The sequence below is a fragment of the Phocoena sinus genome, chromosome 10, assembly GCF_008692025.1.
Source record: "Phocoena sinus isolate mPhoSin1 chromosome 10, mPhoSin1.pri, whole genome shotgun sequence".
NCBI lineage: Eukaryota > Metazoa > Chordata > Mammalia > Artiodactyla > Phocoenidae > Phocoena > Phocoena sinus.
The window spans coordinates 4,337,463-4,359,868 of record NC_045772.1 but is presented as its reverse complement, the minus strand read 5'-3'; the positions used below and the strand labels follow the sequence as shown (position 1 = coordinate 4,359,868).

The window sequence follows — 22,406 nt, the reverse complement described above, 5'->3', positions numbered from 1 at the left end:
AAATGGAAATCAAAAGAAAGCTGGAGTAGCAATACTCATATCAGATAAAATAGACTTTAAAGAATGTTACAAGAGACAAGGAAGGACACTACATAATGATCAAGGGATCAATCCAAGAAGAAGATATAACAATTATAAATATATATGCACCCAACAAAGGCGCACCTCAATACATAAGGCAACTGCTAACAGCTATAAAAGAGGAAATCGACAGCAACACAATAATAGTGGGGGACTTTAAAACCTCACTTATACCAATGGACAGATCATCCAAAATGAAAATAAATAAGGCAACAGAAGCTTTAAATGACACAATAGACCAGATAGATTTAATTGATATTTATAGGACATTCCATCCAAAAACAGCAGATTACACTTTCTTCTCAAGTGCGCACAGAACACTCTCCAGGACATATCACATCTTGGGTCACAATTCAAGCCTCAGTAAATTTAAGAAAATTGAAATCATATCAAGCATCTTTTCTGACCACAACACTATGAGATTAGAAATGAATTACAGGGAAAAAAAACGTAAAAAACACAAACACATGGAGGCTAAACAATACGTTACTAAATAACCAAGAGATCACTGAAGAAATCAAAGAGGAAATCAAAAAATACCTAGAGACAAACGACAATGAAAACACGATGATCCAAAACCTACAGGATGCAGCAAAAGCAGTTCTAAGAGGGAAGTTTATAGCTATACAAGCCTACCTCAAGAAACAAGAAGAATCTCAAATAAACAATCTACCCTTACACCTAAAGGAACCAGAGAAAGAAGAACAAACAAAACCCAAAGTTAGCAGAAGGAAAGAAATCATAAAGATCAGAGCAGAAATAAATGAATAGAAACAAAGAAAACAATAGCAAAGATCAATAAAACTAAAAGCTGGTTCTTTGAGAAGATAAACAAAATTGATAAACCATTAGCCAGACTCATCAAGAAAAAGAGGGAGAGGACTCAAATCAATAAAATTAGAAATGAAAAAGGAGAAGTTACAACAGACACCGCAGAAATACAAAGCATCCTAAGAGACTACTACAAGCAACTCTATGCCAATAAAATGGACAACCTAGAAGAAATGGACAAATTCTTAGAAAGGTATAACCTTCCAAGACTGAACCGGGAAGAAATAGAAAATATGAACAGACCAATCACAAGTAATGAAATTGAAACTGTGATTAAAAATCTTCCAACAAACAAAAGTCCAGGACCAGATGGCTTCACAGGTGAATTCTATCAAGCATTTAGAGAAGAGCTAACACCCATCCTTCTCAAACTCTTCCAAAAAATTGCAGAGGAACACTCCCAAACTCATTCTATGAGGCCACCATCACCCTGATACCAAAACCAGACAAAGATATGACAAAAAAAGAAAATTACAGACCAATATCACTGATGAATATAGATGCAAAAATCCTCAACAAAATACTAGCAAACAGAATCCAACAACACATTAAAAGGATCATACACCATGATCAAGTGGGATTTATCCCAGGGATGCAAGGATTCTTCAATATACGCAAATCAATCAATGTGATACACCATATTCACAAACTGAAGAATAAAAACCATATGATCATCTCAATAGATGCAGAAAAAGCTTTTGACAAAATTCAACACCCATTTATGATAAAAACTCTCCAGAAAGTGGGCAGAGAGGGAACCTACCTCAACATAATAAAGGCCATATACCACAAACCCATAGCAAACATCATTCTCAATGGTGAAAAACTGAAAGCATTTCCTCTAAGATCAGGAACAAGACAAGGATGTCCACTCTCACCACTATTATTCAATATAGTTTTGGAAATCCTAGCCATGGCAATCAGAGAAGAAAAAGAAATAAAAGGAATACAAATTGGAAAAGAAGAAGTAAAACTGTCACTGTTTGCAGATGACATGATACTATACATAGAGAATCCTAAAGAGGCCACCAGAGAACTATTAGAGCTAATCAATGAATTTGGTAAAGCTGCAGGATACAAAATTAATGCACAGAAATCTCTTGCATTCCTATACATGAATGATTAAAAATCTGAAAGAGAAATTAAGGAAACACTCCCATTTACCACTGTAACAAAAAGAATAAAATGCCTAGGAATAAACCTACCTAGGGAGACAAAAGACTTGTATGCAGAAAACTATAAGACACCAATGAAAGAAATTAAAGATGATACCAACAGATTGAGAGATATATACCATGGTCTTGGATTGGAAGAATCAATATTGTGAAAATGACTATACTACCCAAAACAATCTACAGATTCAATGCAATCCCTATCAAATTACCAATGGCATTTTTTATGGAACTAGAACAAAAAAATTCTTAAAATTTGTATGGAGACACAAAAGACCCCGAATAGCCAAAGCAGTCTTGAGGGAAAAAAACGGAGCTGGAGGAATCAGACTCCCTGACTTCAAACTATACTATACAAAGCTATAGTAATCAAGACAATATGGTACTGGCACAAAAACAGAAACATAGATCAATGGAACAAGATAGAAAGCCCAGAGATAAACCCATGCACCTATGGTCAACTAATCTATGACAAAGGAGGCAAGGATATACAATGGAGAAAAGACGGTCCCTTCAATAAGAGGTGCTGGGAAAACTGGACAGCTACATGTAAAAGAATGAAATTAGAACACTCCCTAACACCATACACAAAAATAAACTCAAAAGGGATTAGAGACCTAAATATAAGACTGGACACTATAGAACTCTTCGAGGAAAACATAGGAAGAACACTCTTTGACATAAATCACAGCAAGATCTTTTTTGATCCACCTCCTAGAGTAGTGGAAATAAAAACAAAAATAAATAAATGGGACCTAATGAAACTTCAAAGCTTTTGCACAGCAAAGGAAACCATAAACAAGACAAAAAACCCTCAGAATGGGAGAAAATGTTTGCAAACAAATCAACAGACAAAGGATTAATCTCCAAAATATATAAACAGCCCATGCAGCTCCATATTAAAAAACCAAACAACGCAATCCAAAAATGGGCAGAAGACCTAAATAGACATTTCTCCAATGAAGACATACAGATGGCCAAGAAGCACATGAAAAGCTGCTCAACATCACTAATTATTAGAGAAATGCAAATCAAAACTACAATGAGGTATCACCTCACACCAGTCAGAATGGGCTTCATCAGAAAATGTACAAACAACATATGCTGGAGAGGGTGTGGACAAAAGGGAACCCTCTTGCACTGTTGGTGGGAATGTAAATTGATACAGCCACTATGGAGAACAGTATGGAGGTCCCTTAAAAAACTAAAAATACAATTACCATATGATCCAGCAATCCCACCACTGGGCATATACCCAGAGAAAACCATAATTCAAAAAGACACATGCACCCCAATGTTCACTGCAGCACTGTTTACAATAGCCAGGTCATGGAAGCAACCTAAATGCCCATCGACAGACGAATGGATAAAGAAGCTGTGGTACATATATACAATGGAATATTGCTCACCCATAGAAAGGAACGAAATTGGGTCACTTGTTGAGACGTGGATGGATCTAGAGACTGTCATAAAGTGAAGTAAGTCAGAAAGAGAAAAACAAATATCGTATATTAACGCATATATGTGGAACCTAGAAAAATGGTACACATGAACCGGTTTGCAGGGCAGAAATTGAGACACAGATGTAGAGAACAAACGTATGGACACCAAGGGGGTAAAGCGGCAGGGGTGGGGTGTGGTGGTGGTGTGATGAACTGGGCGATTGGGATTGACATGTATACACTGATGTGTATAAAACTGATGACTAATAAGAACCTGCTGTATAAAAAAGTAAATAAAATAAAATTCAAAAAAAATAAAATCAAATAAAAGGTGAAAACAAAATCCATGTGTCCATAATGATACCAACAACAAAAAAAGAAAAACTCACTTTCAGTATTTGCCCTATTAAAACTCTTTTCTGGGCTTCCCTGGTGGCGCAGTGGTTGAGTCCACCTGCCGATGCAGGGGACACGGGTTCGTGCCCCGGTCTGGGAAGATCCCACATGCCGCAGAGCAGCTGGGCCCGTGAGCCGTGGCCGCTGAGCCTGTGCGTCTGGAGCCTGTGCCCCGCAACAGGAGAGGCCACAACAGTGAGAGGCCCGCATACCGCAAAAAAACCCCAAAACTCTTTTCTTTGAAAATACCAACTAAAAGGGGCACACATTTATTCTGATTTTACAGTGCAAACTGCATTTTACGTTAATCAAATAACCCCAATTAATGAAGTAAAACTTTTTTTTTAAATATGGGAATATCATCCAATGAATGTAGAAAGCATGACAGGATTAGAAAAACCTGGTTTTGCAAACCTGAATGAAATACTGGCTCAGGCAAGATTATTAATTGGCATTAAAACCATTTGGGTAAATGGTTGATAGAGAATATTTGTATAATGCCAAAGTAACACTAGAACACTAGGCTAGAAAGGTTACAGCTAACTGTATAATGGAGAGATCACTGTCACCACCCTAATCCAGGGGTCAATCTTAGCATCACCAGATATTATGTGATATAAGGTAATGTGAAGTACACAATAGCACCTAAAATGAAGTCTAGCCAAAAATCTTTAATTTTGAACCATCAACTTTTTAGACATCTTCCAGTTCAAAAAAATAGAGGGGATAGAGGAACAAACTAAACTACATCATAAGGAAGCAACCAGACACATCTAAACATTCTATGGAAAAACGTTTTCAACCTTTTCAATGAATCTGTTATAAATTAAAAAAAGAACTATGCTAAATTAAGAGAGATCTAAGGGATATAACAATCAGATGCAATATGTGATTCTGGGATGGAAAATGGTTTGGTCAAAGAACACTATGGAGTAAACTGAGGAAATGTGAATTTGAGCTGGGCATCAGATGAAATGCACTAAGAAAGAAAGGTGAGGATAATTGTCTGAAAAGAGTGAGTTATACAACAGTATGTATTGTATAACCTCATTTTCATTAAAAAAAAAAGTTTGCAAGGAAAAAGATCTACATGGACATGTCCTAAGGTATTACAATAGTACTGTCTGGATTGTGGGAATACATTTTTACTTTTTTACTCGTTTATTTTCTAATTTTTTTACAATTCATATATAGTGCTTTTGTAATAATAAAATATTATTTTTAAGAATTCAGCTGCCATTCTGGATTACCTAAAATGGTTTTTTAAAATAACATTTTTATCCTGATTAGAACAGTAAACCATTCAATGTAGGGTTTTGGAAAACAGAAAAGTATTTTAAAAATCACCTGAAAAATCACACCATCTGGAAAAAACTATTGATGGAAATGGATATTGAATTTTGTCAAATGCCTTTTCCTCAAAAAAATAAAATGAATCTTCTTTCTTGAAGGAACAAATGAAGATTACTGTGGCAGCAGTGCGCCACATGGATTAAAGCAGGGTAAGACCAGAGGTTGGGAACTTAGCTAAAAGGTGACTGCATTAATCCAAGGAAGAAATGATGAGTGTGAGATAATGTGTTAGCAGCGGCAACAGAGGGAAGAGGACAAGGTTATTAAGGAGGCAGGACTGGAATGATGGGTAATGTATTGGCTGTGACAGGGAGAACTTATCAAGGATGATGGAGAATTTATTAAGGTAGCAGCCATATGAAACCCTGTGAGAAAGGCATTCTAAGTCCAAGGAACAGAAAAAGAAAATGCTAAAACCCAGAAACAGCAATGAGCTTGGTCTGTGTAAGGAAAGCTAAAAAAGCAATTCTGACCAGAGAACAGTAAATGTGGAGGAAGAGAATATTTGAGAAGAGAAACATACAGGGGTCAGATTATAAAGGGCTTTGTGGATCATGCTAAGAAATATGGATTTTACTCCAAGTGCAGTGAGAACGCACTGCACAGAGACAAAAAAGGAAGCAGAAGAACCTGTTAGGAGATTATAGCGATAGTCCAAATGAGAGCTCTAGCAGCTTCAACTGTAATAGTGAAGAGTGGCAAGAAACAATTGGATTCAGGATGCATTTCAGAGGTAGAGTCATTAAGATTTATAGGCGACTGGACGAGGAAAGTGGGGTGTAGAAGGTAAAAGGAGGAATCAAGAATTACTCTGGCTTTCTGTCTGAATAAATGAGTAAATTGTGCCCTTTACTGAGCTGGTAAAGACCTAAGAAGGAACAGGTTTGTTGTTTGGTAGTGGTGGGGGAGAGGAAATTAACTACTCTTCCTGATTATATTGTTTTAGATGGCTACTAGAAATAGGAAACTAAATGCTAAATACTATAGGCTGGAAATATAATTTGGAAAGTCAGTAGCTTAAGGATGGGACTGGATAAGACCACCTGGGGAAAGGAGGGAGAGATGAAATGTGGTCTACCTTGCTTCCTTGACAGCAAGGCCTTCCCATGACCAACCTCTTTTAAAACACCCCCAGCATTTACTATTCCCCTCCCTTGTTTCTCTTTAAAACTTAACACTTTAGGGGTTTCTGTGATGGCGCAGTGTTTAATTAAGAATCCGCCTGCCAACGCAGGGGACACGGGTTTGAGCCCTGGGCCGGGAAGATCCCACATGCCGCGGAGCAACTAAGCCCATGCGCCACAGCTACTGAGTCTGTGCTCTAGAGCCCGGGAGCCACAACTACTGAGCCCACGGGCTGCAACTACTGAATCCCGTGCGCCTAGAGCCCATGCTTCGCAACAAGAGAAGCCACCGCAGTCAGAAGCCTGAGCACTGCAACGAAGAGCAGCCCCCGCTCGCCGCAACTAGAGAAAAGCCCGCACACAGCAACGAAGACCCAACGCAGCCAAAAATAAATAAATTTATAAAAAATAAACAAAAAATCCCCCCAAAATCCCTTAACACTTTAATATTCTATATACTTTTCATATTTAGTTTGTCTGTTTCTCTGCACTTGAATGTCAGTTCTATACAGGCAGGAATTTTTATATCATGTTCACTGATGAATCCCCAACAACCTAGAACAGTGCATGACACACAGTAGGCAATTACTTTTAAATGAATGAAATACTGCTGAAATGTCAAACAGAATGAGGACAGGGAACTAACCGCTGACTTTTATAAGATATAGCTCAACAGTGACCTAGATAAGTGTCATTTCAGTAGACTTTGAGGCTGAGAACTGAATCAAGGCGGCTGAGAAGAGAATGGAACTACAGACAATGGTTTCAGAGTTTTGCTGCACTGATAAAAAAAAAAAATGGGGCAATAGCCTAAGGAGACAGTGAGGTTCAAGCGATTTCCCCCGAAGCATTTCATCATAAAATTTTCAAACATACAAGAAAGTTGAAAGAATTTCATAGTAAAAATCCATATATTTACCACTAAATTCCATAATTAACATTGTACTATACTTGCTTTTCACACATCAACTGATCCTCGATGTCCTGAGAGTGTTCATAAGGCATGTGTGTATTTATGCCAATGAAAATTATCCAATAAGGGAGAAAGATACAATTCAAGAGAGAAAGATAATAATTACAAAAGCAAAGAACTGAGGAGGGGACAGGATCCAAAGCACAAGTGGAGAGGACGGCCTTAGATATAGACTCAGGCACCCTTGTGGTAGTTCACTGATAAAAATCCTTCAAAGTCTAACTTTTTTCCAGAAAGTTAAATATAAACTCTTCACTCTGGCAAGGACTTATCCAACAGAATTCCATTATATCCCACAACTTCCCTAAATATGCACTATATTCTGGCCAATTTGGACTATTACCTGCCCCACAAATAGACTTTCACAAACCCCTGGAAAAATACTCTTTATGCTTTGAGCCCAGGTCAAATGCCAACTCCTCTAGAAAACCCTTCCTAATCTTCACCTCTTCGTGCTCAAAACTCCCCAAATCAGATGTTGTATTTTTCTTGTTTAAAGTTTCATAAGCAGTGTTATCTGGCTTTCTATTTCAATTAGTGTGTCATTTTCTTATACTCCCTATACCTTCAGAGCAGGAGCTGTCTTAATCTACACACCTTCTTTTGCTCCTAACATTATATATAGGCAACAACCATTTATTTGCTGCATCTGAGTGGAAAACACGAATGTTAAAATTTAAAATGAAAAATTTCTGCTACCCATAAAAAGCCCCAAATTAGATTTTATTGACAACAAATAAGGGACTTCCCTGGTGGTTCAGTGGTTAAGACTCCATGCTTCCAATGCAGGGGGTGTGGGTTTGATCCCTGGTTGGGAAACTGAGATCCCACGTGCCATGTGGCATGGCCAAAAAATTGAAAAAGTAAAAAAATTAAAAAATAAATAGATAAAAACAAACAAATGAGAACATGTCAAGTTTTGGCAGGTGGTGACAATAGAAAATTATTACAAAAAGTATGACTAACTAAATTAAAGTATAACAGGAAATGAGCATGATGGGAAATTACCAATTGGTTTAACAAATTCTATCTGAATGTGCCAGTAATTCTGTAAGATTTTAAAACAATGATGATCTACCAACAAGTGCTCAAATGAACACACAAATAGAATATCATCCATTAAATCGGTCATGGCAAAGTACTATACTGAGTTTGGGCCTTCATATAGCAAAAAGAATGTTAACACTTTAGGCAAAATTGAAAAATAAGTAAACCAGAAATTTCTGTTGTGGACAGATGGTACTGAAGACACTGCTGAAATGATCCACACTGGCTTTACCCGGTTCTAAGCATAGTCTCCAGGATACCAGTGATTCTCTAGAGGGGAGTTGAGCTTCCAGGGCATGTGGATCTAGGGAGAGCAAGAGGATTTGTAAAGGCATTTTCACAATCACGTTAAGATATGTTGTTAATCACAAAAAGTATTTTTAAATTAGGGAAAGAAATAATATTATTTTGAAACTCGTTTGGCACTAGGTTAAACAAGTTCAAAGCACCATTTTCACAGGATCTTGAATGGTGACGGGCATGTAGTTCAAGTGGACTAAACGATGTTCAAGAGTCTGCGTAGATACTCATTCCAAGTACCGCACTGTTCGGAGTTGCAAAATGTAACTGAGCAACCCTTCACGTAATCACCGGTTAAAAGGTGAAAATCCCCTGGTGGTGGGCTCAGCAACTTCCCAATAAAAGAGTGGAGAAGATTAGTTAGGGTAACGGTGCAGGAGTGATTCCAGTAATTATTTTTTCAGTGTTTTCTGATAACAGAATAAAGTGAAAATGAGGAAATATATTACACAGAAGAGGCAAGGAAATCTTCAAATATGTGAATGCATCTAAGCTCAGGTATTCTTTCGCATATACTAAGTGCAAAAGAAAACCTTCAACAGCAGCTGTTTTTATAAGGCGACAGAAATTTCACGATAGTTACACAGTAATTATATTCCAGATTTGGTGTGCGGGGAAAGCACACATTCAAGGGTCCTATTCGTGTCTGTCAAATAAATTGATTTACTGAGGCTAAGAAAGGAAAGCTGGGCTTTCCTTTCCTCCAGAGCCAAACTGGAGACTCCAGATTTCAGAAGGCTCTCAAGGTCACTATCCTTTCAGGCCCTACTCCACCTGCCCTGCTCATGACCCCAGTTTCCCATCATGGAGCCAAAGGGAGCCTGGCCAGGCCCCAACTCCAGTTCAGACTCTGCCACTTACTGGGCAACCCTGGAAACTCATCTGGCTCCTCTGAACCTCAGTTTTCTCCACTGTAAAATGGGGATCATAGCCATTTGTGAGGATTAAAAAAAAAAGAGCGGGGCCAGGAACTCAGGAATAAGCTCAACAAACGCGGCCATTTTCACAATATTCCTGCGAAGCTTCCTTGGATCCAAATGGTTATTCGGGCTCCTTGGAACCAATGACTTCCTCCCGATCTCGCTCCCACTTAATCTTTTTGGATGAGAAAGGGAAGGGGATGGAGAGGAGAGGTGACCAAAGCTGAGGGCCGAAGAAGCCCACGGGGGCGGGGCAGGGCGGGGGTAGGAGAGGAGGGTCCAGGGTGGAACCTCTCGGGTAGGGGGTAGGGCGGGGGTCTGGCCTGCGGTGTTGTCGGAGGGCCGGGGGTCCGGGGCCGAGGGCAAGGCTCAGGCCCCTGGGGTGTTGTCGGAGGGCCGGGGGTCCGCGGCTGAGGGCGAGGCTCAGGCCCCTGGGGGTGTTGTCGGAGGGCCGGGGGTCCGGGGCCGAGGGCTAGTGTCAACCTAGGGTGGACGGCAAGCAACTCCCTGCCACCTCCAACCCGCCCTGGGCGGAGTCTGAGGGTCGCCTCCCACCCCATCCCCCGTCCCCGGGGTGGACAGCGAGGGTCGAGCCCGAGTCCAGGCCGCGAGGCCACCCTCACGTCCCCTCAGGCGGGAAGAGGCCCGGACGACCGCAGCAGGCGGGGTCGTTCTAGGTCCCAAGTTACCGGAGCCGTTGGGGCCAATGATGCAGGTGAACCTCCTGAAGGGGCCTATGACCTGGCGGCCCCGCCACGACTTAAAGTTCTCCACAAGCAGCAGCTCCAAATGGCCCATGGCTGCGCCCTCCGCGCCTCTGCCGCGTCCTCACACGCCGACCAGAAAAGCGCGGGAAGGGCCTTGCGCCGTCTCGCGAGAGGAAAGCGAGAACACGAGCGAGCCCTGCGCTGTTTCTTAGCAACCGGAGTTGTTTATGTTTCCGAGGAAACTGGGTCTCCTCGCCTCTGGCGCGGTGGGAGAAGGCCAGACTGAGAACTTCTGGAGCAGGCTCAGATCCCACCAGCCCAACCTCCTAGGGAGCCAGCCTCGCTTGGCTTGAGCTTGTTTTATGTTTGTTGTGTTTTCTTTTAATCTCACATGTTTTAAAAACCTCTTAGAATTTCTTGGCGATTCGCAGTCATGGAGGTAGCGCAGCTCAAGGACCTGGAGGAGGACTTCGGCCTGGCCAAAAGGAGATATGCGGAGCTGCGCAGGCAGAAACGGATCTTCAATGCCAGGAACAGGATCATCGGGGTGAGACCCTCCGGCCCGGAAGGGAAAGGGGCCAGGAGGGAATGTGGAGGAGCGGCTGGGGGCGAGCGAGGCGGGCGGCGGGAAACAAGATGTGATGAACCCTTGGAATGAAACTTTTGATCTAGGCACAGCTGCAGACGGCTCCAGGCTTTGCCGGGAAGATTTGTTGCATGTATTGACTTTGCTGAGGATGGGAGAGACCTTAACAGACCAGATAATGCCCCCTGCCCCTTGCCAGACAGGCAAATTGAGTCCTGCAGTGGGGAGAGAGCTTGCCTGGAGTTAATGGCCAGAGACTGGAACGTGATTCCCCTCTCTCTGAGCCGGATTTTCTACATTGCCAGGAATTCCCTCCAGTCCGTTCATTTGACAAATGCCAGTGGAGTTCCTATTTTGTGGCAAGCCTGAGCTGGACCCAGGAGATGAGGAGCAAGGCAATACTTGATCTTGCAGAGTTCATAGCCCAGAGTGGAGGAGGCAGGCATTAAAATGGTCACATTATAATGCAGTGGAGTCAGTGCTGTGAGGGAGGCGAGCAAAGGCTGCCAGGGAGCACCAACTGGGGCTGGGAGAGGAAATCAGAGAGGACTCCCCAGAGGAGGTGATGCCTAAGCAGTATTCTGAGGATGAGGATCTATTGACTGAGAAGGGGAGAAGGAAGCTCTAGGGAAATTTAAGACAGGCTGAAGAACCAGCTATAAGCAAAAGCATCTGGGTATGACAAGATTCGGCTTACAGTAGGATTGTTATCAACTGAATCAAATTATCTGGCTCTAATTCCCTTTGTTTTCCTTTCCCAGGGAGACACAGAAGCCTGGGATGTTCAGGTTTGTGACCAGAAGATAAAAGAAGCAACTGAAAAAGCTAGACAGGAAACCTTTGGTGAGCATTCCCTGAATGGCCATCTAGCGGTTCAGGGCTGTGTGCCTTTCGACCTCAGTTCACATTTCCTCACATATGTAAAAACTTGCAATTTTCATGCTTTTCCTCCTTTTTTTATTTTTTTTTATTATTTTTTTTATTTTTTATTTATTTATTTATTTTTTCCTCCTTTTAAAACTTCACAATTTCTTGTGCTCCATTAACTTAATGCACTGATGCTTCCTCACTTAAAAGAAAAACAGCTATTGAATTCTATGTGAGCTGTAGGAAATATATTGTGAGGATAAATGTATGTTTTTTCTCTGTTTTCTTAAAAAACTGGGTATGAAAAACTTTAAACACACAATTTTCTGCCAAAAAGTTCAAGACCTTCTACCGGGGACAGCTGTTTACAGTAGACAACACACACTCCTGAGCTCATACCCCCGAGCTGACTCAGAGCCAGATATGGTTCAAATAATAGTGTTCCAGCTCTTAGATCAAATACTCAAATAGTATTCCTTTTCCCCCATCATGTCTAGCAATTTCTTTTAAAGCACTGTAAAGATTTTTTAAATAGAAAAATGCAGGGTACAAAATTGTATATACAGTGGGTTATCAATTAAGTTTAAATACATATATAAATATATCTTTTAAAATACATAAAAATATGCTTAGAAAAAGACAGAAAGGAAATATACCAAAATGTCAGCAGTGGTAAAGTTGGAGTGATGGCATGATGAGTGAAATTGATTTTCTTCTTTATACTGTTTCATATTTTCTAAATCTTTTACCTTTTAAAATTCTAGCTTAAAGTAATTCAAACCTGTGATAAATCATAATGGAAAAGAATATGAAAAAGAATATATGTATGTATAACTGAATCACTTTGCTATATAGCAGAGGCTAACACAACATTGTAAGTCAACTATACTTCAATAAATTTTTTGTTTAAAAAAGTAATTCAAACGTACAAAAATGACGTGACAGACATATACATACCCACCACCAGACAAGATATGAACATTTTGCCAAACTGGCTTTAGATATCTTAAGCATGCTTTTTGAAAATTAAATGTTATACAGACATAGCTAAAGCTCTCCCCCACCTTACCATTTTCCTCTTCTTCCCTTCTCAGAGGTGTGATCATTCCATGCATGTTTCTGTACTTGTACTATTTAGGTATGTACATCCATGACAATATAAAATTCGTGTGTGTGTTTTAAAATTTTACATAAATGATGTTATATTGAATGTATCCTTTTGCAACATTTAAAAAATTCAACAGTCTATTTTTGGAATTTATAGGTGCTCTACATACAGAATATTCATTTTAATTGCTTTATGATATTTTGTCATATGAATTTTAACCACAATTTCTTTATTCCTCTACTGGTGGCTGATTTAGATTTTTTCCAGTTTTTTAATGACTGTCCTGCATTACGTCCCAATGTTCATGTCCCTGGTGTACCTAGAAATGGAATTGATAGGTCATAGTATATGTATGTTTTCAGTTTTACGGATGTTGGCAAATTGCTTTCCAAAGTTATAAAAGTGTACCAAGTTACACTCCCACAAGCAGTAAACGAGAAATCTTTGTTTCCCCACATCCTTACTAATACCTGCTATTATTTGCATTTGAAATGTTTCTCCAATTCATTGGATGTTTCCCATCTTGTAAGGCTGATGATCTTTTCACAAGTTTATTGACCATTCAGGTTTCTTTATATTGATTTGCCTTTTCCTCTCCTTGGCCCCCTTTTTGGTTAGGCTGTTTATTGTTTTTTTTTTTAAGTTGATTTGTAGGTGCTTTTTAAATATTCAGAAAACTAATCCTTTAATGGTTGTGTTAAGTTTTTGGAAGGTTGGATTACTTTTAGAATCACTAAAAATCATTTTTTAAGTGGATTTGATCTTGGAGAGGCAGCAGTGAGTGGTGGCGTGAAGGAAGATCTTAATTCCCTGCCCTGGAATTGAACCTGGGGAGCTTGGATGAAAAGCAGGAATCCTAGTCACCACACCCCCTGGCTCTTGCCCCCAGTGAAAAATGCATTTCTCACGGAGGCAAAAACTGTAAAAACAGGTACAAAGTTTATTATTAGAGACACAGCACAACAAGTGGGAGAGCACACAGAGAAACAGTTTGCTTAGTTAAGACGGAAGCAGGGCAGAGAGGCACATGGGGAGAGAAAGGGTGTGGGTGTCCCCCCTAATGAGGAGGGGCCCAGTAAAGAGGTGGTGACGTCATTCATATAGGGCGGTTCTTCCGGGTCTGTTTACCTTTGGCCAATCATCTGGCTTCTTTTTCCACACGTGACCTGCCCTAGGACCCTCTCCAGCATGCGTGTGCAAATTTTTTTGCAAGATGGTATTTCAGCCCAGAGGCCTATGGGTCGGCCTTAGCATCATCTGTTATGGAGTGGTGCCCCCTCCTTTTTTGACCCCCAAGGAGCCTTTCTGCGCATGTGCAATGTCTCCCTTGCCCCAAGGATGGGAAATATGTGACCTTTTGATACTTTACCCAAACAAGGGTTAGCCCCTCTCTGTTCCTGCCACGACTGTTATCTTCGGGCGTCCTCAGGAGACAAAGCCTGGCTATTTACCTCGTTTCTGTTGTTACTTCCATTTCGGAGAGCAAACAGGAGGCTGATTTTAAATGTCTAACCTGGAGCCCATCTATGTTCTAATGCAAACAGAAGACCAGTTGTCAGTGTCTGGCCCAAAGCCCACTTTTTCCTGCTCCACGAAATGTACACGGGAGGCCAGCTGTAAAGGCCTAGCTTGGGACCCATCTATCTCCTGCCTCAGATTCAAATTTATGTCTTTCCTCTGAATCTTAAGCTGATGGATATGCTGTATCTCTTCTAGCTGCTGAAATGAGGCAAAATGACAAGATCGCATGCATATCAGAAGACCGGGAAAGGAGAGATAGGAAAAATCTCTGTAAAGCTATCAATGATTTCCAACAGAGCTTTCAGAAGCCAGAAAGTCGCCGTGAATTTGACCTCTCCGACCCCCTAGCCCTTAAGAAAGATCTTCCAGCCCGGCAGTCAGATAATGATGCAGTATCAGGAATGCAGAAATTCATGGGAGAGGATTTAAACTTCTATCAGAGGAAGAAATTCCAAGAGGAACAAAACAGGGACTGGTCCTTGCAACAGCAAAGGGAATGGAAGATGGCCCGCGCCAACCAAAAATGCGCAGGTAATGGAACAAAAAAGACAAATGGGTCTCAATACTTTCTTCAACAAAACAATCCCCCCCCTTTTTTTTTCTTGTTTCATTTTGTCTTTTAAGTCTCACTAATGTGTTACTTTGGCCACGTGGCCAAAGAAAGAAACATGAGAACCCGGGTTCCAGGACTTAAGCATCTTCAGCCATGTGCTCATCACGCAGGAAACACCTTCTGAGCTTGTGCTCTGTCCGGGCCCCAGTGGGATGCTGGAGTCCAGGGTAACTCAGCATCGCTCCCGGCCCTCAGTGTGTGGGCAGGACATAGGTCCAGCCTATATCAGTTCGTGTCCAGTAAGAAACTCTGATCATCCCCTGAACCTGGCGGTCCACCTCCATCAATGGGAGCTCTGTTCCTCTAGTTGCCCAGGCCCAAACCCAAGTCATCTTGACTCCTTCCTTCCCCTCAAATGCCACACGCAGTCCAGCAGCAAGTCATCCCAAATTCCAACCACCTTCACCATGTCCTCCACTACCACTCTGGACTAAGCAGTCAGCATCTCCCAACTGGATCATTGCAATAACCTCTAACTGGTCTCCCTGCTTCTGCCCTAGTCTCTCTATAGTCTTTTCTCAACCCAGCAGCCAGAATGATCCCATTAAAAGTTAAGCTGGATCCTTTGCTCAAAACCGATACCTTCTCATTTTACTCAATAAAAACCAAATTTATTTCAAGGATCAACAAGTCTGACCTTACCTCCTGCGATGCTGCCCTCTAAACCCCTCTCCCCTGGTTCCACGGCAGACATTACCAGGCCACAGTGGTGATTGCTAACACTGCCAGGCACCCATCTAAGAGCTTTACTTGAATTGACTCATGTCAATCTCCCACAGCCTTCCGATACACCCCCTTTCTTTGGATGGGGCCGTGATGAGAAACAGTTACTCTGCAGGGTGCTCTGCACATCTCAGAAGGATCTCCGGGCAGGCATGCAAGGTTTGATTGCATTTTGCTTCCTTTCAGAGGATCTCTACCTGCAGACAAGGCTGCAGTTTGACGAAACAGCCAAGCATTTACAGAATCTGGAAAGCACCACCAGAAAGGCGGCTTGTACAGCTGTGAAAGAATTCAACAAGAACCAGGTGTATACCCCAGGCTCTGTCTGGAGGGGAAGACAAACACACAGCCACCTCCCCGGCGTGCCCCAGCCTCCTTGACTCATCAATGATAGCAATTCTTTTTTTTTTTTTTTTTTTTTTTTGGTACGCGGGGGCCTCTCACTGTTGTGGTCTCTCCCATCGCGGAGCACAGGCTCACAGGCTCCGGACGCGCAGGCTCAGCGGCCATGGCTCACGGGCCCAGCCGCTCCGGGGCACGTGGGATCTTCCCGGACCGGGGCACGAACCCGCGTCCCCTGCATCGGCAGGCGGACTCTCAACCGCTGCGCCACCAGGGAAGCCCGGCAATTCTTTTTAATCCCTGCAACAATCGGTTGCTCTTATTAGTCACCGCGTTCAACAGCCCTTTCAGAGGGGCGTGATTAACCCAATTTAATCGATAAAGAAACGGGCTCAGAGTGGGGAACTGACCTTCTTTGGGATGCCTACGTACTAATCTGAGTTGCTTTGGCAGATTCAAATACTGGACTTCCAAATACCGCAAGTCCAGTATTCAAATCCCAGCCTGTCCAGCTGCAAGGCGTGGGCTTACGTAACATAGTTCAGCTGGCCTCCTTGAGAGCACCTGCTGTGTGTGGGCACCTCAAAAAGAGGTACTTCCCTGGTGGCACAGTGGTGCCCTGTCCATTCATTACTAAAGAGAACTGGTAACACTGACAAATGTCTCTTAATCCGTCTCTTGACTTTACAGAGAAATAACTGCAGCCCAGAGAGGGGAGGTGACTTGCTCCAGATCACACAGCCAGGGCCCATTCCCTCCACCCATCATCCTCATGTGAATAGGGATTTGGCCAGGAATTTATTTGTCCCTGGGGCTGAGGTTGCGGGTAGTGGGAGCACCTTTTAGAAATCACCACTGCTGTGCATCACTTGGTTGGCTGTTCTTTGTGGCCCGCTGCCGTCCAAGGGTGACCAGGACCACACGGAGGGGCACACAGCCCTGTCCTGGGGTGGGTGAGGCCAAGCCCAGGGGAGATGGCAGCCTAACAGGGGGAGGCAGCTCCCTGCTTTGGCAAATCACTGCAGACAAAGACGCGCAGCAGTTATGCACACGACCAACAGGTAGTGATTCCCTGAGCCCAGTCCACTCACCCAGCATCTCCCAGGCAGCTGGGGGTCTGAGGGCCTCCCCACATCCATGCCTGACAAGTCCCCCCATCCCCGGTACCCTTGAGCACATTCTTCCTTCAAGGGCCCCAAGTGAGACTTGTCAGCCTGTGCCTCGGTCCCACCGGGGTCACTCAGAGCATCTCCCTTAATATCTTGCCCTGAGCAGGCCTTGGAGTCAGCGGAAAAGAAAATTCAAGAGAAAAAACAAGACCAAGAGGACAACCTGGCCGAGATCTCCAACCTGCTGCATGGGGACCTGCTCTCGGAGAACCCCCAGCAGGCAGCCAGCTCCTTCGGGCCCCATCGCGTGGTCCCCGACCGCTGGAAGGGCATGAGCCGGGAGCAGCTGGAGCACATCCGCCTGGTTCAGAAACAGCAAGTCCAGGAGAAGCTGGTGCCTGTCCCCCACAAGACCTCAGATGGGGCCCTGTGCTCCCTGCCACCTTCCTCAAGCATCTAGTTATAGCCACTGTCACGCTCGGCCCTGGAAGCTTCCCTCAAGGAGTCTGTGTTCTAGTGAGAGGAGGACAAGTGCTAGGGAGGGCAGGAGGCTGGGGAAGGGGCTGAGATTGCTGGGCGTGAGGAGGGTCATCAGGGGACCAGTGGCTCTGGAACAAAGGGCTGAAGGTGTGAAGGGAGGCTTGCACGTGTCTGCGGAAAGGACGATCAGGTGGGGTGAAGAGCAAGGGCAAAGGCCTTGAGGAAGGGCCCTCTTGACCTGTTCAGAGAAGGAGGCGTCTGGTGGCTGGAGTGGAGGGAGGGGAGAGGGTGGGATGAGGTCCAAAAGGCAGAGGGTTGAGGGCCTGGCAGGCCACTGGGGAAGACTTTACCTTTTTTGTGACCGAAATGGGGAGCTCAGGCGGGTTCTGAACAGAGGAGAGACAGGTTCTCACAGTTAACAGGATCCCTCCCGCTGCTGTATTGAGGTTGGACTTAGGGGGATAAGGCGGGAAGGAGAGAGATCACTGGGGAGGCTGATGGTCGAGGTCAGAGATGGTGCTGGCTGAGGCCAGGGCGCTGGCAGCAGTGGTCCTGAGAAGTGGTCGGATTCTGGATGTATTTGGAAGTTAGAGCCAACAGAATTGGCTGAAGGGTTTGGCATGGCATATGAGAAACAGAGGAGTTAAGGATTACTCCAGGCATCCTGGCCTGAGCAATGAGAAGGAAGGAGTTGGCACTTACAGAGATGGGAAGATGGAGGGAGAAACAAGTCCAGGAGGGAAGTTCATGGGAGAATGGAAATCACAAGTGCAATTTTGGATATGTTGTGTGCCATGTTCTTTAGATATCTATGTCTGCTAGGATTCAGCTGAAAATCCCAAATAACACCATCTTAAAGAAAATAGAACTTTATCTCTTGCATGTAGACTAAATCCTTAAGAAAACAGCCCAGGGCTGGTATGGCAGCTCCACGACCATTGACTAAAGTTCTGCCATCCTCATCACCTGGTTCCCACCTCTTAGTGCAAGATGGCTGCTTGAGCTCCAGTCATCATATGCATATTCCAGCTGGCAGGAAGAAGGAAGGGGTAAGAACGCTAAGGACACTTCCTAGACGTTTCATAAGACATTTCCAGTTACATTTCGTTGGACAATTCAGTCACTAGATTGCCCCAAACTATAAAGAAGAAATGTAGTATTTATTCCAGGCAGTGAAATGCTGGTGATTCTTTTATTAAGAAAGAAGGAAAAACGGCTACTGGTGGACAAGTTATATTTTCTGACACAACTTCCAAGTAAAGTCCAGCAGGCAGCTGGATGTAGAGTCTGGGGCTCAGAATGAGATCTGGGCTGGAGACATAAACAGGAAGTCATCACTGCACTGAGAGTATTTCAAGCAGCGAACCTGGAGATCACAAAGGGAGTGAGTGTAGACAGAGGGACCCTCCCCTCCCACCCCCATCATTTATAAAGAGCAAAGCGGCCTGAAAAGGAGTAGCCAGAGAGGTAGGAGGGATGCAAGCAGTGGTGAATTCAGAGGGAGCGTGGGAACCCCTGGGTCAAACGCCACTGCTGGGCTGCCGACTGGATGCAGGAGCCAGCACTGGGCAGTCACCTCTTTGGTGGAGGGGTGGCAGCCTGTCTAATGGGCTGGAGAGAGAACAGGCAGGAGGGCCAGGAGACAGCAAGTGCAGACGATACTTTCAAGGCACTCTGCTTTAAAGGGCACAGAGAAATTCACCCCCAAGATCCTGAGCCATGGTCCCGGGGTGGGGCTGTGGCATCAGCACCTTCTAGAAGCGACCAGAGGACCCCAGTGTCCAACCAGGTGGTGCCACTGCCCACTGGTAGCATCCCAGATGCAGAGGAGCTGACACCCGTGGGCCCTGCTTATAGAGCCCTGGGCTGGGAACCACTGTTGGAACCGAGACTCTGCTGTCCCTTCAGGCTCAGAGGACCAGCCAAGGCCTCCCAAGAGGGGGACTCAGCTGGGCCACCAGCATGATGACAGGTGGGGGGGGTCTCCTCTGATTTCCGGCATGACGTTGCTCACCTACCTGCCCCCTTCTGGGCCTCAGTTTCTCCATCTGTAAAATGAAAGGCCGGCTCCTCGAGACAACCCCCTGGGGCTCTTCTGCTGGGGACAGGCGGTGGTGAGTCACCTCTCCTCTCTCCAGAGGCTCCAGGAAGAAGAGCGCCAGCGAGACATGGATTGGGACCGGCAGAGGGTCCAGCGGGCTCGCGCCGCCTTGCTTCTTGAGCGACAGCAGCAGTGCCAACAGCGTGACCTGCGCAGAGCCCTGGACCGCAACCACCTCAGCCTGGCCAAGGAGCAGCTTTCGCAGTCAGTGCCCGGCGGGGGCCTGGGCGGGAGCGGGGAGATGGGGGTACGGGTGGGGAGGGCAGGCAGAGGGGCCTGGGATCAGGTTAGGGTCAAGGGGGGCGGGTGGGAATTGGGGGCATCATCGAGGGAATCAGGCTCAGGGAAAGTGGGGGTAGGCGCTGGCCGTGCAGGGCCCATAGAGCAGGCACCGTCCTTTCCTGGACCCCTGGCTCACCCTCCCTGAATCCTTCCCACCCAAGGGCTCGGGACCCTTGGGGTGTATTTCACCAGAGGCCCTGTAGCAGCAGTGGTTGGGGCTATAGCATAGCCTCCTGGTAAAGAGAAGGGGAAGAAGGACTCAGAGCTAAGAAGCCAGAAATTAAGTGTGAGGAAACCATTGGTCCCCGCGCAGACCAGGGATTGAGATTCCTTTGTGCCCTCAACCTGTAAACACCCCTCCTTGGACGGTCCTCACCTGGGCACTGGCGGACCCCAGCAGGCTCGGACACGGGTGCTGGTGATGGAGTACACGGAGGGCACCAGGAGTCCCAGGGGAGGGCACCGGGTGGGCTTCTGGGAGGAGGCTGCTTGGCTCAGACGTGGGGGAGGACAGTGCCAGCTGCCCACTGCAGGGAGGGCTCTCCGGGGAGAGGAAGGGGCTCCTGGGCTGCCCAGAACAAGTCTGGAGCCTCTTCTTCATTTCAGAAAGGCCCCAGGAGTAGTTCAGAGTTCCAGCTACAGAAAATGTCAAATGCAGATCAGTAGGTGAATTTGTCACTAAAAAAACCCCAACCCATTATTTATTTACTTATTTATCTATCTATTCATCAAGCTCTGGCTTGAACTCGAAGGGGATCCACCAGTATTTTTTCCAATGTCTGTTTATCAGTGGGTCCATCATTGGGGGCCTAAATAAGGAGAATTAAGAGAGAATCTCACAGAAATCAAATGGGATGAGCAAATGTCTTAACAATCATGGAATTCTAAGATATCCCCACATTTCACGTGCGCAGGTCGCTAAACTAATCAGCGGTGATGCGATGCCCCCTTCCTTCCCCTTTAGCTCGTAGGGCTGGAATGCACTCTGTATCCTGGGGTTAACACACCAGTTAAACAGTAGAATGTTTAGGAAGTCAGGCATTTGCTGATTTCTTTTTCTCCTTGTTTTATTATCAGGAAAAAATATATGAAGGAAATCTGTACAAATCATCTCACAGAAGATTATTTCGCACAATTTAATACAAGAAGTCGATAATGAAAAAGGCACCTTCTTTCCCTCTGAATCGTTTACCTATAAAGGGCAGTAACCTTGAAGAGTCCCATGTGTTAAAAAAAAAAAAAAAAGGCGCTCTTTGGTCCATAAGTACTGTTGAACTTAATTTTTCCACTGTACACAAAACTTGATTAACCCCCTTCCTGTATTTCTATGAGGAGCATTAGTGTCCGTTCAACTCAGCTCAGACTATTTCTAGAGCAGCTCTGGTGCTGTAGATACAAGGAAGGAAGCCCGCGTATTAGACGCTAGGTTCAGCTGGTGCAATCGCCAATACTCAAGGGCATCATTTTAACCGCTTCCTGTGGAATTAACTAATTTGGTTCTCACAGCAGCCCGGGGTGGGCATTTTTATTACTCGCATTCTCCAGGTGAAGAGCCTGAGCTATAGACACGTTAAGTGACTTGCCCAAGGTCATGCTGACGGGACGTGGTGGACCTGGGGTTGAACCCAGGGTGTCTGGCTCTCAACCACTTCTCTCTCCTGGCTCCCGGTAACACGACCCAAAACACGAGTGGCCAAAAAGGCACAAGTTTATTTCCTCCTCTCGTCAGAGCCCCAGCTGAAGTGCTCCCTCATTGCTCTGCCATCCTGTGGTCCCAGAATGCTGTTCCAGCTCCCACCAACCTATCACATTCAGGCCAGCAGGCAGGAGAAAACGGGAAGGAAGCGGGTGGGTGAACGCAGCACAGCAGCAAGGCCGTGGATCCGGAAGTGTACATTTCACGTCTGCTCACACCCTATTGGCCAGAATTTAGTCATGTGACCATGCCTCGCTGCGGTGGAGGCTGGGGAGCCTTGCTGGCTAACCACGAGACAGGCAGTAATTCCGCAATGGTATAAAAGATGGAAGAGCACAGAGTTGGGGACGACTAGCAGTCTGCAGAGTCTTGAACCGTGCTTTGGAATTTGCCAGTAGGGAGGTGAAGGGAGGCAACTTACACAGGGGGAGGGGGAGAGTATGTCCAGCAGTAACGGGGTCACTAGCTACCAGGCCCAGATGACTGGGTCCCGACCAGTTACCTCTACCTTCTCCGTGTAGGCTTCTTGCAGGACCATATGCGTATGGCCAGTGACAAATGGCAGCTCTCGGTGGCACTTCATCATTAGCCAAGGTGGAGCTGGATACGCCAGTGCTAGCTACTTAGCCCAC

General features: G+C 44.9%; 2 protein-coding genes across 2 annotated transcripts in view; one reads left to right on the top strand and one right to left on the bottom strand.

Moving 5' to 3' along the window:
- SMC1B (structural maintenance of chromosomes 1B) overlaps positions 1-10,475 on the bottom strand; it is an 87,082-nt gene extending 76,607 nt beyond the window's left edge. The window contains exon 1 of the mRNA XM_032645349.1: positions 10,329-10,475. Coding sequence (XP_032501240.1) covers positions 10,329-10,437 — 109 coding nt within the window. The 5' untranslated portion in view covers positions 10,438-10,475. The remainder of the gene's footprint in view (positions 1-10,328) is intronic.
- A 116-nt stretch (positions 10,476-10,591) lies between these two features.
- RIBC2 (RIB43A domain with coiled-coils 2) lies at positions 10,592-21,339 on the top strand. Its single transcript, XM_032646338.1, has 7 exons — positions 10,592-10,893; positions 11,694-11,775; positions 14,624-14,959; positions 15,951-16,069; positions 17,382-17,609; positions 19,834-20,000; positions 21,156-21,339. Exons 1-7 carry the CDS (start codon positions 10,780-10,782, stop codon positions 21,232-21,234), a joined length of 1,125 nt encoding a protein of 374 aa, XP_032502229.1. The 5' UTR covers positions 10,592-10,779; the 3' UTR covers positions 21,235-21,339.
- The last annotated feature ends 1,067 nt before the right edge of the window (positions 21,340-22,406 follow it).

What these genes read in the sequence shown, in the direction of transcription:
- RIBC2 (XM_032646338.1), top strand. Translation starts at nt 10,780, where the DNA reads ATGGAGGTAGCGCAGCTCAAGGACCTGGAGGAGGACTTCGGCCTGGCC. An exon ending in CGCCAACCAAAAATGCGCAG is followed by an intron (nt 14,960 to 15,950) that starts GTAATGGAACAA and finishes GCTTCCTTTCAG; the next exon opens with AGGATCTCTACCTGCAGACA. An exon ending in AAGAATTCAACAAGAACCAG is followed by an intron (nt 16,070 to 17,381) that starts GTGTATACCCCA and finishes TGCCCTGAGCAG; the next exon opens with GCCTTGGAGTCAGCGGAAAA.